At 43.7% G+C, this 12,270-nt stretch overlaps 1 protein-coding gene across 2 annotated transcripts in view; it reads left to right on the plus strand.

Moving 5' to 3' along the window:
• Positions 1 to 300: 300 nt before the first annotated feature.
• Wipi1 (WD repeat domain, phosphoinositide interacting 1) overlaps positions 301 to 12,270 on the plus strand; it is a 30,392-nt gene continuing 18,422 nt past the window's right edge. The window contains exons 1-4 of one of the 2 annotated variants that reach the window (XM_004870284.3): positions 301 to 466; positions 4,231 to 4,313; positions 5,603 to 5,772; positions 10,772 to 10,868. In XM_004870284.3, coding sequence (XP_004870341.1) covers positions 387 to 466; positions 4,231 to 4,313; positions 5,603 to 5,772; positions 10,772 to 10,868 — 430 coding nt within the window. In that variant the 5' untranslated portion in view covers positions 301 to 386. Of the gene's footprint in view, positions 467 to 599; positions 742 to 4,230; positions 4,314 to 5,602; positions 5,773 to 10,771; positions 10,869 to 12,270 lie in introns of those variants that run through there. The other variant, XM_087208192.1, reaches the window with a different exon arrangement.

Below are 12,270 nucleotides of genomic sequence, written 5' to 3' on the forward strand. Positions count from 1 at the left end.
AAACACCACCACGTGGCCTGCAGCGTGGGCCTCAAGCGCTTTCCACCAATGGGGAACTGTGTCGCGAGTCGGGGGCGGGTTGCCAACAGGGCGGTTCCGCCCACAGACGGCACGGATTGGCCAAGGGGGAGGTGCTCTCCTGTGCGGAATGAGCTGGTGGCCAATGGTGGCCGACAGAAGAGGCCCCGCCTTGTCAGCTGCTAGGGCCGGCGGAACCAGAGGGAGGGGCGGGGATAGAGGAGGGGCTAGGGGCGGGGTAGTGCTGGCTAGGGACGAGTTGGGGCGGGGTTAGGGGCGGGGTTAAGGCGGCGGGGCGGGGCTGGCGCCCCAGCTGCTGAGGTGGCTGTCGCCGGCTCTGAGCTGCGGCTCCCGAGATCGAGCCCCCGATGGAGGCCGAGGCCACTGACGCCCCTCCGGGAGGAGTCGAGGTGGCGCTCTGCTGCTTCTCTTTCAACCAAGACTGCACGTAAGCCGCGGCGCCGGCCCCTACCGGGGAAGTGGGGGACAGACAGCATGTCGCGCCCGGAGGCTGTTGTTCTGTGGGAGACTCGCGGCGAGGCGCGGGCCTGCGCCCGGGGCCGCCTCGCGCGGGGCGGGGTCTCTTTAACACCCAGCAGCGGGGTGCGAGCCCTCCCGGACGCCCTCGCGGCCCACTGGGGCCTCCGGGGTGGAGGGAGGACGTCGTCCAGGGGAGCGAGGCGATGGGAGGCCAGGGGAGGCCGGGAACCGGCGCTGGGGAAGGTGAGGCCGGGCCGGGAGGGGCCGTGGCCGAAACGGAGGGCGCGGCGGGCAGGGGGTCGCGAGCTGACCCACGGGTTGTAGCTGGGGCCCAGGAAGACGGGAGTGCCTGAAAACTTTCCCAGTTGTCCTTGAGCATCTCAACGTGGCATCTGGGCAGGGCCTGGGCCGGAGCGGCAGCCTGTCCCGGAGCCAGAGCAGCCCAGACCGGGCATCTGGCCTGGCCGCTTGGGACGTCAGATCTTGGGATTTCTCGCACCGCGTTTTCGACTCACCCACCTTATCACCCTTAGTCTCCCTCTGGGAGTCAAGGGACCCCGTCTAGGCCCAGGTTGCTTTCGCTTCGGGGAGCAGGGGCTCCACCCTGTTGCTTTTGAGTGGAATTTTTAATGTTTCACTTTGATTTTCACATCTGGACTTTGGTCAAAGAGCTGGGAGTTGCTAAGCTGTGTCCCAGGCGCCCGCAGGATTGTCTTCGAAGCAAATGCCTGTTTTCTTTCCCTCTTTTCATGGAAGCGAACCCTGGGGACCTTATGGAATAATCTCTTTGGAATGTGCCCCGGGAGCATCAGGCAGCTCAGGCGGGATGACCACTTCCCACTTTCCACTTCCTGCTATGCCGGCTTCTGTTGGGTCCCTTCTTTGGAGTCTGGATTCAGCCTTTGCCTTGACTGCTCGGAACTGAGCTATGCTAATATTAACATTCGGGCGTGTAATTAAGGCCTTCGTGTACCATAAGCAGCCCTGGTTTCCATTCCCTTTGTGTTTCTATTTAAAAACACTGAACAGTATGCCTTTGTTTGGGAAAAAAAAAAACCAACCAACTATATGTAATCCAGTATCTCAGTAGCTTGGTTGTATGAGTGACTTTTAAGCTTTGTGTGTGTTTTTTAACCACTACCCACAATAAAAAGTATATATTACAACATCTCCCAATACTCATATACATATAATATCCACAAAATGTTATGTGTAACGCCCTTTGATGTTTTCCATGTCTTTTTTTCCCGAAGGCTGGGCAAAAATTTAGTAGTACAACCTGCTAAATTGTGTTTAGCATCTGCTTTTAGGTGACACTCACATGATAGTACAGATAAAATTCAGCAGTTTTGTAAGAAACATTTTGCAAGAGGATGTATCTGTTGAAATGCCTGCATGATGTTTTCCTTCCCAATTGAACACAGGTTAAAGAGATGAATTAGTTTGCTAATAAGTAGTAAATATTCTAAATTCTTCTTTGTGACATTATTAGATTTGGAAAAAATGATTTTTTAAAAATTCTAGTTATAAAATAATAGACCAGCTTCCTTTAGCAATTGGATAAGAATGTTATTTTCAAAACTGTGCTTTGAAAGTGAATTTCCTTAGTCCCTACAGTCAGTTCTGTTTTCTTGGATGAAGGCTCTGTTGGGCAGCTCTCTCACCTATAAATAAAATTCTTGTCACAGTCAGTTGCTTTGAGCTGCAGAAGGTATGACATTGGATTTCAAAATAAGTCAGGCCCCTTATCGAATGCTTTTAGGTGAATTTGTGTCTTTTTTGGTAAATGTAGGCTGAGTTTGGGGTCCAGTTTATATTTCTGGAGAAGATTAGTAAAGAGAACTAATCTTTACCAATGTCCTACATTTTTTCTCTATGCTTAGCAACTGATCTTTGCCAGAGCTCTATATTCATATTTTGTTCCTGCTGCTATGACAGACAGCTTGGGTACATTTTAAATTGTGATTAGTGATACGCATTTGTCCCAAATTTCATTCCCCTGAGCCATAAAAATTTTGTTTCTATAGAAAAGTCTGATGGGTAAAATAAGGTATAAATCTGAATCCCTTGATTCTGAGTCTTTTGTGTCCCTTGAGCAATCATTGAAAACATGAGAGTGATCACTCGGATATCACTCAGATATATATATTTCTTCTGGGCCAGCCATGCTGGCATGTGACTGTAGTTGCTGCTACTCTGGAGGCTGAGGCAGGAAAAGCACTTGAACCCACTGAGACCAGTCTGGGCAACATAACCTCACCGGCTCTCAAAAAAAGAAAAAAAAGAACACCCAAAGCAAAAAAAGCAAATAACTTCTGTCCCTGCTTGCAAGCTTTACAAACCTGTTTGCAATTAAATGTTTCTTTATATGTGAAAAAGCTCATGTGAAGAAAAATTTAAAACAGTGATCACTACAGAGTATATTTTAAAGTAATAAGATGCCCCTGGCTTATTTGGTTGCTGTTTGTCTGAGGTTCTGTACACCAAACCCTACTTCTAACTGCACTATTACTGTTATGCAAATCTGTCCACACTGGTTTAGCTTTTCAGCAGGTTGGAAAGCTGAGAGACAAACCAGTTGACTGTAGCTTCCTGTCCCTGTCTCGGGAAAGAACAAATATTTGGGTTGAAAAGAATTCTAGGGAAAAATCATATAGTTGTCTCCTTTTAGGTTGGTGAAACCAGAGCCTTGGCATCCAGGCTTGTAAGTTACTTATTTTAGTATATGCTTCCCTGGGAAGAACGAAGCTCACCTTTGCATATATTTGCTGTAAGTGAGGAAGTTAGACCAAACCATTTTAAGGTCCATGTCAACTCTGAAATCCCATTTTCCCAGGGTGGAGGTGCTCAGGGTCAGACAGCTTATTGGGAGCGGGTTTCATGCAAAGTTTTGGTCATTACTTGGGCGCTGAGAGCAAAAAGCCAGAGAGAGCTGGGAGGGGATTCCCAGGCACTAAACAAAGTTGACAAGTTTACTTTCATCACAAGGCCAAGAAAAATCGGATTCATACCTTGCCTCTTTTAAAAGGGAAAAACTAAGGAAAATGAGTTTGTTTTGTTTTGCTTTGTAGCCCACATTGACCCAAGTAAATACCTAGTTTTTATCTTATGTGTTGGTTGTGATAATAGCATACAGCAAAGCTTCAACCTTAGCTGTGAATGAGAGAGCTTGAAAAGAATCCAATTAAACTTCCCAATTGAGTTTATGAAATCTATAAACTATCTGTGATATTTTCTTGGAAACAAATAAAAGGAAACATCTTTTAAATTTTTGCCCACAAATTACCTACTATGCCTACTATGAATATGTGTGTTTCCTTTTTTAAAATAAAAAATAAATAATCATTAAGAAAAGAAGAAATAATTTACCTCTTGGTAAAGTGCTTCTCAGACACTTAATGGTGTTGTGGATGGAGCTATTATGAATATTCTTAAACATTCCATTTTCCTATACCTGCCCAGGAGGGAAAACACGACCTCTGGTATGTTTGATATCTTGCTTAATTCCACAGCCATGCAATTTCTGTCCTTTTCTTTTCTTATTTGTTTTTTCCTTTTACTGTATCTGCCAAGGCATGCTTCCATACTTAAGAAGTTATCAAGGATCTAAGCTCCTTGGGATTGTTTATGTGCACTGTATAAGACTAGGGGGAAAGAGATACCTATTTTTAGACGTCTGTGGTTAGAATACAGTACCTGTTGTCATTCCCATGGTGTCCTTATCTTCCACAGATCCCTAGCAATTGGAACCAAAGCTGGTTACAAGCTGTTTTCTTTGAGTTCTGTGGAGCAACTGGACCAAGTCCATGGGAATAGTAAGTGTGCTTTGTGTGTGTGTGTGTGTGTGTGTGTGTGTGTGTGTGCGCATGCCCCCACCCGCATGCAGGAAATCTCCGAGACACCGACTGCTTTCTCTGGTCTTTAATCTTGATCTTTCTGATTTTCCTTCCCTCAACCATGAAAATTAAGGAGTCAGTATTTTTCAGGTTTAAATATAAATCGTCTCCATCTGCTTAAAAACCACAATGACGTTCTTCTTAAACTTTGGCGATAATTTAGGGAACATTTCCTTTGTTATGTTAAGAAATCCTTTGTCTGAAATCATATTATTGATACTTTTCCATATACTTAGTACACAGTCATCATTTTTTATGATTCTCCAACCAAAAGATCACTCATGATTTCTTTTTGCCATTATATTGGCACTGTAGACTGCTGATACAATTTATTCAGTCAGAAAAGTATTTTATTGGCTTTAATAAAGCAAGACTATCCTATTTACATGGCCCATATTAAAAATGTTGACACATTTCTGCCAAATATTAAAAATAATTCAGTTTAAAAATATGACTGATTTTTCTCAGGGTAACACTTTCTGCATACATAATAGTGAAAAAAATAACCTCTGGGTTTCCTGGAAGGAAGGTGGTTTGGTAAATATTATCTTGGGCTCTTACTTTATTTGTAAAGTGTTATTTTTATTACACTATTTTTGTGAAAATCTTGCTCTGTATCTGCTCCGTGCTGTTCTCTATGGGACTTGCCCGAGCACAGGCAAGGTATGCCTATGACAAGATGCTCTCAGAAAGACACAGAGGTCCTGCCGGTATTGAATACGGAAGTACTTTCTTGCTCAACATACTAATGTCCAGATTATCTTCATAGAAAAAGGATTCCAGAGAGGGCCAGGGAGCACAGAAAGAGAGGGACGAAGATATAACTGTTACTGAGCTCCCTCCCCAGAGTGGTTCCCCTAGCAGAACGAGAATAATTCTGAAGACAGCAGCACCCAACCCAGTAATCACAGCTTTGAAGTCTCCTTAGGGCAAGGATAGATTGAGATTTCCAAACCTGCTGAATATATTTTACAGGGTGAACAGTGGAAGCCTTGGTCTGGGGGTGATCCATCATGCACACACCACCCCAGGTGGTTCTGGTCACCAGCGTCTCCTGGATTTTGAGTGCTGCCCAGGGAGACAGTCAAGGCTCCCTGGTGGGAGTGGGGGCGTAGGGGTCGCTGTGAATGTCTGCTGATGGTGAGGAGCAGTCAGCAAGCTCTGCTGCAGCAACCATTGGAGTAACCTTGATGCTGCCCTCCCTCCAGACGAAATCCCCGATGTCTACATCGTGGAGCGCCTCTTCTCCAGCAGCCTGGTGGTGGTGGTCAGCCACACAAAACCACGGCAGATGAACGTGTATCACTTCAAGAAAGGCACAGAGATCTGCAACTACAGCTACTCCAGCAACATCTTGTCCATAAAGCTGAACCGGCAGGTAAGGAAGCAAAAGCCTTGAAGTTTTATGGCTTCTGCTGACTGGAACTGTAAGAAAAAAAGATGAGTATCTTTAAAACAAGTATCAATCAGGTGTGGTGACAAACACCTGTAATCCTAGCACTCTGAGAGCCTGAGGCAAAGATCACAAGTTAGAGCCCACCCTGGACAACTTAGTTACTTAGTGAGACTCTTGTCTCAAAATAAAAACTAAATAAAGGGCCAAGGATGCAGCTCAGTTCTAAAGTACTAGGTTCAATCCATAGTACTGCAATTATTTCATTAATCAAACAAACATCAAATGCTAGTGATGATTCTAACATGTTTGGGATATGAGTCTGTGAATTCTATGGATTCAAGTCTCAGTACTGAAATTAAAAATAAATAAATAAATAAATAAATAAATAGCATCAAATGCCAATGATGATTTCAACTTGCATGTCTGGTACCATAGATGTAGTGTAGACAGCATCCACTCCATGTTGTTCATTTTTCAGTGGTGAATTTTCCCTGGTCCTTCAGTCCTCATTTTTCTCCAGTTTCAGGCGTGTACTCTGTGTCCCTGGGTGCTGGCTCAGGTCTGTCCCTTGAGCCTCAGCAGGGTCACCTTAGCATGTTCCCATCCACCGGTTTGTACCACCAATGATACATGCGTGACTGTCCCATGTCATCCAATGGAACAGTCATGCATGTACCACCAGTGGTTCAGCACTGGCCAGCAGAGACACATGCAAGCTATAGACTCATCATGAATGTGAAACCAGAGGAATGAGTCTTCTGACCTTGGTCTAGACAGTGGCATTTATTGCAGCAGCTGGTTCTGCCTTTGAAAATGAGGCACTCGAGGGTGGAGGGTGGCCCTCGTGGTTAGTTCTGAGGCAGGTGGGAAAATGGCCCTTCTGCTGTCTATATGGGCTTTTCCTGGCAGGTCAGCTGTAAGGTCTTATGCTTTCACTTTCCTTTTTTCCAACTAACCCCTAAAGATGTTTTCTTGTACCATTTTCTTTGTTGAAGGAAGGATTATTCTTATCTCAAATATGCAATATATGCAACATATTATCTTTAAAAATATGAGCTCTTGTGAAATAAGCATTTGAGATATCAGCAGATCAGTAACATCTACAGTTACTGAATTTGACATCCTATGAGAGCACAGTCCATGGCAGTTTTGCTCAGTACTTCAAGACTGGGTGGAAAAGTGCTCAGCAGTGTCTGTTTCCTGACTATTACATAAATAAAGAAAGAGACCTTTTGTGTGAGCATCCAGGGCTCCCTGTTCAGTTACGTATTCCCAGGAAAGTGGAGGTGGTTGCACTCACTAAGGATGCTTTTTTTTCTTTGTACCTAAGCTATTAAGTACTATTTTTTTTTAACAGTGAAACAAATAAAATGCTTTCTTAAATTTCAGTGAAGCAAGAGATTGCTGCTTTGAGTCAATCAGCTGTTTAGAGAGTCCACTTAAGTCCCTAGAAAGTAGGGTGGTAGAAAAACGGCCTGAGAAACAAAGCGTGGGGACTTTTCAGGGAGCAGTAGCAGGCATAAGGAAGAAAAGAAGTCTGGGTTCTTGTCAGGAAAGGGAAAGGCGGTTTGAGAGTATGCTACATGAAGGCTTTTAAGCAGAATTCTTGGCTCAAGCCCTTTCTCTGAGCTCTGTTAGTAGCATGTTAACTTTTGTTGGAGAACTTTTTAGTTTTGCACACAATAGTGGCCAGTATATATAGGTTAAATGTCTTTTTCTCACACTTAATTATTTTTTTAAGACTGTTTGGTCAAATGTTCTTTAACAATATCTGTTGGAGGGCCAGGGACTTAGCTCAGTGGTTCCACTGCCTCCCTTGCAAGCTCAAGGTCCTGAGTTCGATCCTCAGTACCCCCCCCCCAAAAAAAATCTGATGGAATAATATCTAATAATATCTATTGTGTTTACTTGTATGCTTTCTCTGTTCCTGTCTGGTATTTTCATCAGCAAATGGGACAGGGAAAGACTCTTCAAGTGTGCCAGTCTGTTATCCTTGAGTGCCAGCTGCCACTCAGTAGGACACTCATTAACCTGAGGTTCTCATGCCCCATCTTTGGGAGAACACCCTCAGCACTTTTCAGCAATTGACACCCAAGCTAAGATGACTCAAGGCTGGTCTGACAAGTGTTTGGGGTTTGCTCTTCTGAAACATTTCAGTTTGGGTTTAGAGCTCCTCACTGCCATAGCCCCTCTGTGATGGCTAGGGGTCCACAGTGCTGCAGAGCTACAGGCCAAGGGAAGTGGAAGGGCCAAGCATGCATGACCTGTCTGCAGTGGCCAGCCTGCTGCATGTGGTTCCTTCTTAAAACAGGAAAAAAATTACAGAGTTGTATAAGGAATTATAAGGAAACAAATCTCTATTTTCTGCTAAGTATACAGAAAGGAAAAATCTTTAGAAATTGTGATAGCTTCCATTTTTATTTGATGCTATACTTCTTGTATTTAATTGTGAAGTGTATCTTATGGGATAAAGACAATAAAGCAAATGTATTTAAATTATATAAAATTTTACAGTTCTTTGGCCCTTGCTTTTGGTTATCCAACTACAGTTTGGTTGGATCGATGCCATTGAGGCTGAATCTATGGTGGTCTGCAGCAGACTCGACAAATTTTAATTGCTACAGGAATACTACTTACAAAACTAAGAAAGGATGAAAGTCAAGGTGACCAAGAATGGGCTGAGTTAAAGGCAAGGTCATGGTTCTGCTGCAAACTGATTAAGGAAACAATTACTGAGGGGCATGGTCGCACAAATCTCTCATCCCAGCACCCTGGGAGGCTGAGGCAGGAGGATGGAAAGTTTGAGTCTTGCTTGGGCAACTTAGCAAGACCTTGTCTCAAACTGAAAAAGAGCTGGGGAAGTAGTTCAGTGTGAAGGCCCTGGTTCAATCCCCAGTACCATGGATGGATGGATAGATAGATAGACAGACAGACAGAGAGACAGACAGACAGATAGATAGACAGACCAACAGACAGACAGACAGACAGGCAGGCAGACAGCAGAAGACAATTAACAAGTTTTGCTCATTCTAGAAGCATCCTTTCACGTGGACCAAGACAAAGTGCCCCCTTGTTCCCTTCCAGTGCTTGTTTTCTCTTTCCCTCCCTTTTAATTCTTGTCTGCACCCAGTGTGGGGATGACCAGAAATTCAGCAGAGTGGGACCACAGAGCGGATGGCACTATTAGCATGGATGGAAAATGATGTAGATCAGATCAGCAGAGCCTGGAGGTTCATGTGGGGCCCTGCTGTTGTGGGGATCGGATGCAGAGCTGGGAGGGGACACAGGAGGATGTAGCAACCTCAGAGCAGAAACAAGCACTGAAGAAAACTGTCCAAACTATTAGAGAATATATACTTCACAGAGAAACTGATATTTGTCATCAACTTTGAGGCTCTATTAGGACTTTGTTTTAACCTCTAAGCATCCAGTCTCAGACCTGTGGAAGAGAGGCTTATTAAAATAGAAAAGCATCTAAATTTTATTTTTCTACCTAGTTACAGTTGATGGTCTCCATTTTTCTGAATCTGAGGAGTCTTAGTAGAAACAAACTCCCTGGAGGAGAGGCTGCCACCTTTGTGATATTTTCAAGTACTTCTCTTGTAACTGGTGTTCCTGAGCTTCAGGAGATCTGGCCCAAGAGCACTGGATCCTCAGCCTTGTGTTCATCATACTCATCTGAGTGCTTGGTTAAAGATGGCCCCAGCTGGAATCTCTGGAGGAGTCCAGGACTTGGCTCCTGGGTGGTTCTGGTGCTCATCCAACCCTGAGAAGCACTACCCCGAGGGAGCCTAGTCAGGCATGTGCTGGGCTGCGGGCAGCTGCTCAGGATGTGGAAAGTGAGGTCCAACCACCATTGCCTTCCCAGCACCTCCTCTCTGGTGCCTGCCCTGGGCTTGGGCTGGGCTCTGCCTTCCATTCCTAAAAACACAGAGCACCACCTTGGCAAGAGACTCTGCACCTGGCAGGCTCCCAGAGAAGGAGGAAGAGAAGGAACTGATGGCACTTGGGTGGAAGAGGGCCCGAGAGAGGAGCTGGGTGGGGACTGGCCCTTTGACTTTCATGGCATCTATACGAGGGATCCACCAGCTCCCTTTACCAGGGGTGTAAGGAGTGGCACAATAGTGGATCTGGAGGAGAGTTTGGAATGAAGGGAAATCTGGTAACAAAAGGCTAATTATCCCTTATCTTAAAAATGCTTGGGACCAAAAATAGATCAGCTTTTAGAGTTTTTCAGATTTTGGAATATTTGTGTAGACTTTTCTGGTTGAGCATTCCTAATCTGAAAATCCAAAATCTGAAAAATTTTAAGTAGATCAGATTTTAGAGTTTGTTAGATTTTAGAATATTCAAATAGAGTTTGCTGGTTGAACATTGCTAATCTAAAAATCCAAAATCTGAAAATTTTTAAGTGCTGATGCTCAAATTTAGCCAGATAATTTTGAAAGTTTGGATCAGGGAGGTTCAACCTGTATTTGGAGAAGGGTAAAATGTGAGATGTGATGATACAGAAACTGCAAAGAAACCCACATTTGTCTGAGGGAGACCTTTGTTACCAGCATTGAAAGGCAACTTGTCAGGTAGAAATAAGAACCAAAGAGGTGAACCCAAATGATCTTAAATGAAAAAGCAAATGTGATCAAGTGTTCAGGAATCCCAATTCTAAGAGAGGGAAGTGCTGGAAAGAAAGGGGAAAAGAGAGAGGGGAGAGAAAGACAGAGACACAGAGAGACAGAGACAGAAGTTAGTTGGCAGGTCTCATTTCTACATAAAATTTCTTAAGATCTCTTGTTTGAAGCTTCTGTTCAAGTGGACAGTCACATGTGTGTTCATGCCCATAAATAAACACAGCCTTCAAACAACATCATCAAAACCCCTTCTCCTTTGGGCATGGGCTCAGGTTAGCACTCAGTGAAAGACAGCAGTTTGGGTCCCTTGTCATGGAGTCCATGCAGGGGCTGAAGAGTCTTTGTGATTACAGAGGTTGCTGGTTTGCCTGGAAGAGTCCATCTATATCCACAACATTAAGGACATGAAGCTGTTGAAGACCCTCCTGGATATTCCTGCAAACCCAACAGGTGAGCTTCAACCACAGACTGACACCCCAAACCGCATGTCCAGGCACCTCTTTCCTCAGCTTGTTTCTAACTGGACTGAAAACCTGAAGTGCCACGCACACTTTGTTGTCGTAACAGTGAAGTTTCCATGGTGGCTGATTAAAATTCTGTCAGGCTGTGGGTCCTCCAGGAGAGTGTGGGCTTCGTTGCAGCCTCCAGAAGCCTCTGTTAGCAAATGGGCTGAGGCATGTACGGTATCTGCGTAGGAGATCTCATGTGTCTAAAGTTGAAAAGTATTTACCCCTTACGCTTTTTTGCGGTTGTTTAGTATGAAGTAGATGTAATAATTATAAGCAAGTTTTGACTTGGTGTGTCTGCATGGCTAGGAAAAAGATAATCCACTGTAAAGAATGTGTTTTATGTGTTTTATTATATTACAAAGAAATTCCTCTACTTGAACGATCCTAGGGTATTGGACTTGACTGATTTAACACTATTTAATACATATGTAGTTAAGAATTAGAGCAGTTTGAATTTGTTAGATTGAAATAACAGATAATGACATTTTATGAAATTTGTTGAGTATAAAAATGACTGAGAAAGAATCCTTTCCTGGAGGGGGGAAAGAGGGAGTCATCACATGAGAGCAATGTATATTATCTAATGATTCAGATTAGTATTTATAAATTGTATTCCAATTTAGTATCATTAAATGGCTCCTTCTATTTACTGTAGTTTCTTAATTCTTTGACTTTCACGGAATTTCAAGGTTTCTATGGCTCCACCCAAATGACCTAGACTCTTTGAGCCTCTTTCCTTATTTGTAAGGAATAGTAATAGGCATCCCACAGCATCAGCTGAGCATTAAATGAGGTGACATTTGTGCAAGTGACCAGCACAGGACTTGATGTGCAATAAATATTTTCTATGTCTCATTTCCTTCTCTTCATCTCACTTATATACACAGCCTTTTGATTTCTCCTCTCTCTCTCCCTCTCCTTCTCCCTGTCTCTCTGTGTGCATGCACGCTTATGGATCTGTGTTGCTCAGGATCAAACCCAGAACATCACAAATGCTAAGTACATGCTGTACCACTGATCTGTACTCCCAGGCCCAGATTTCAGGACTTGAAAATCTCAGTCGCTGAGACCATTAAAAAGTTCTGTGAGACAATACTTTAAGGCATATTTCACGAGTCTGCATCTATCACTATAGTACAATGTTTTCAGTTCTTTCGAGAATATACCCAGGAGTGGTATTCCTGGCTCAAAAGCAATTTCTGTGTTTAGCTTTTTCAGGAATCTCCATACTGATTTTCATAGTGGTTGTTCTAGTTTAATTTCCTACTGAAAATGTAGAAAAATTCATTTCCCCTCATATCCTCACCAGCATTTGTTGCTCTTCATGTTCTTGATGATAACTG

This window comes from Heterocephalus glaber, unplaced genomic scaffold (genome assembly GCF_053883595.1).
Source record: "Heterocephalus glaber isolate CG9 unplaced genomic scaffold, H.glaber_assembly_v1.0 deba00000937, whole genome shotgun sequence".
In the NCBI taxonomy this organism is placed as follows: domain Eukaryota; kingdom Metazoa; phylum Chordata; class Mammalia; order Rodentia; family Bathyergidae; genus Heterocephalus; species Heterocephalus glaber.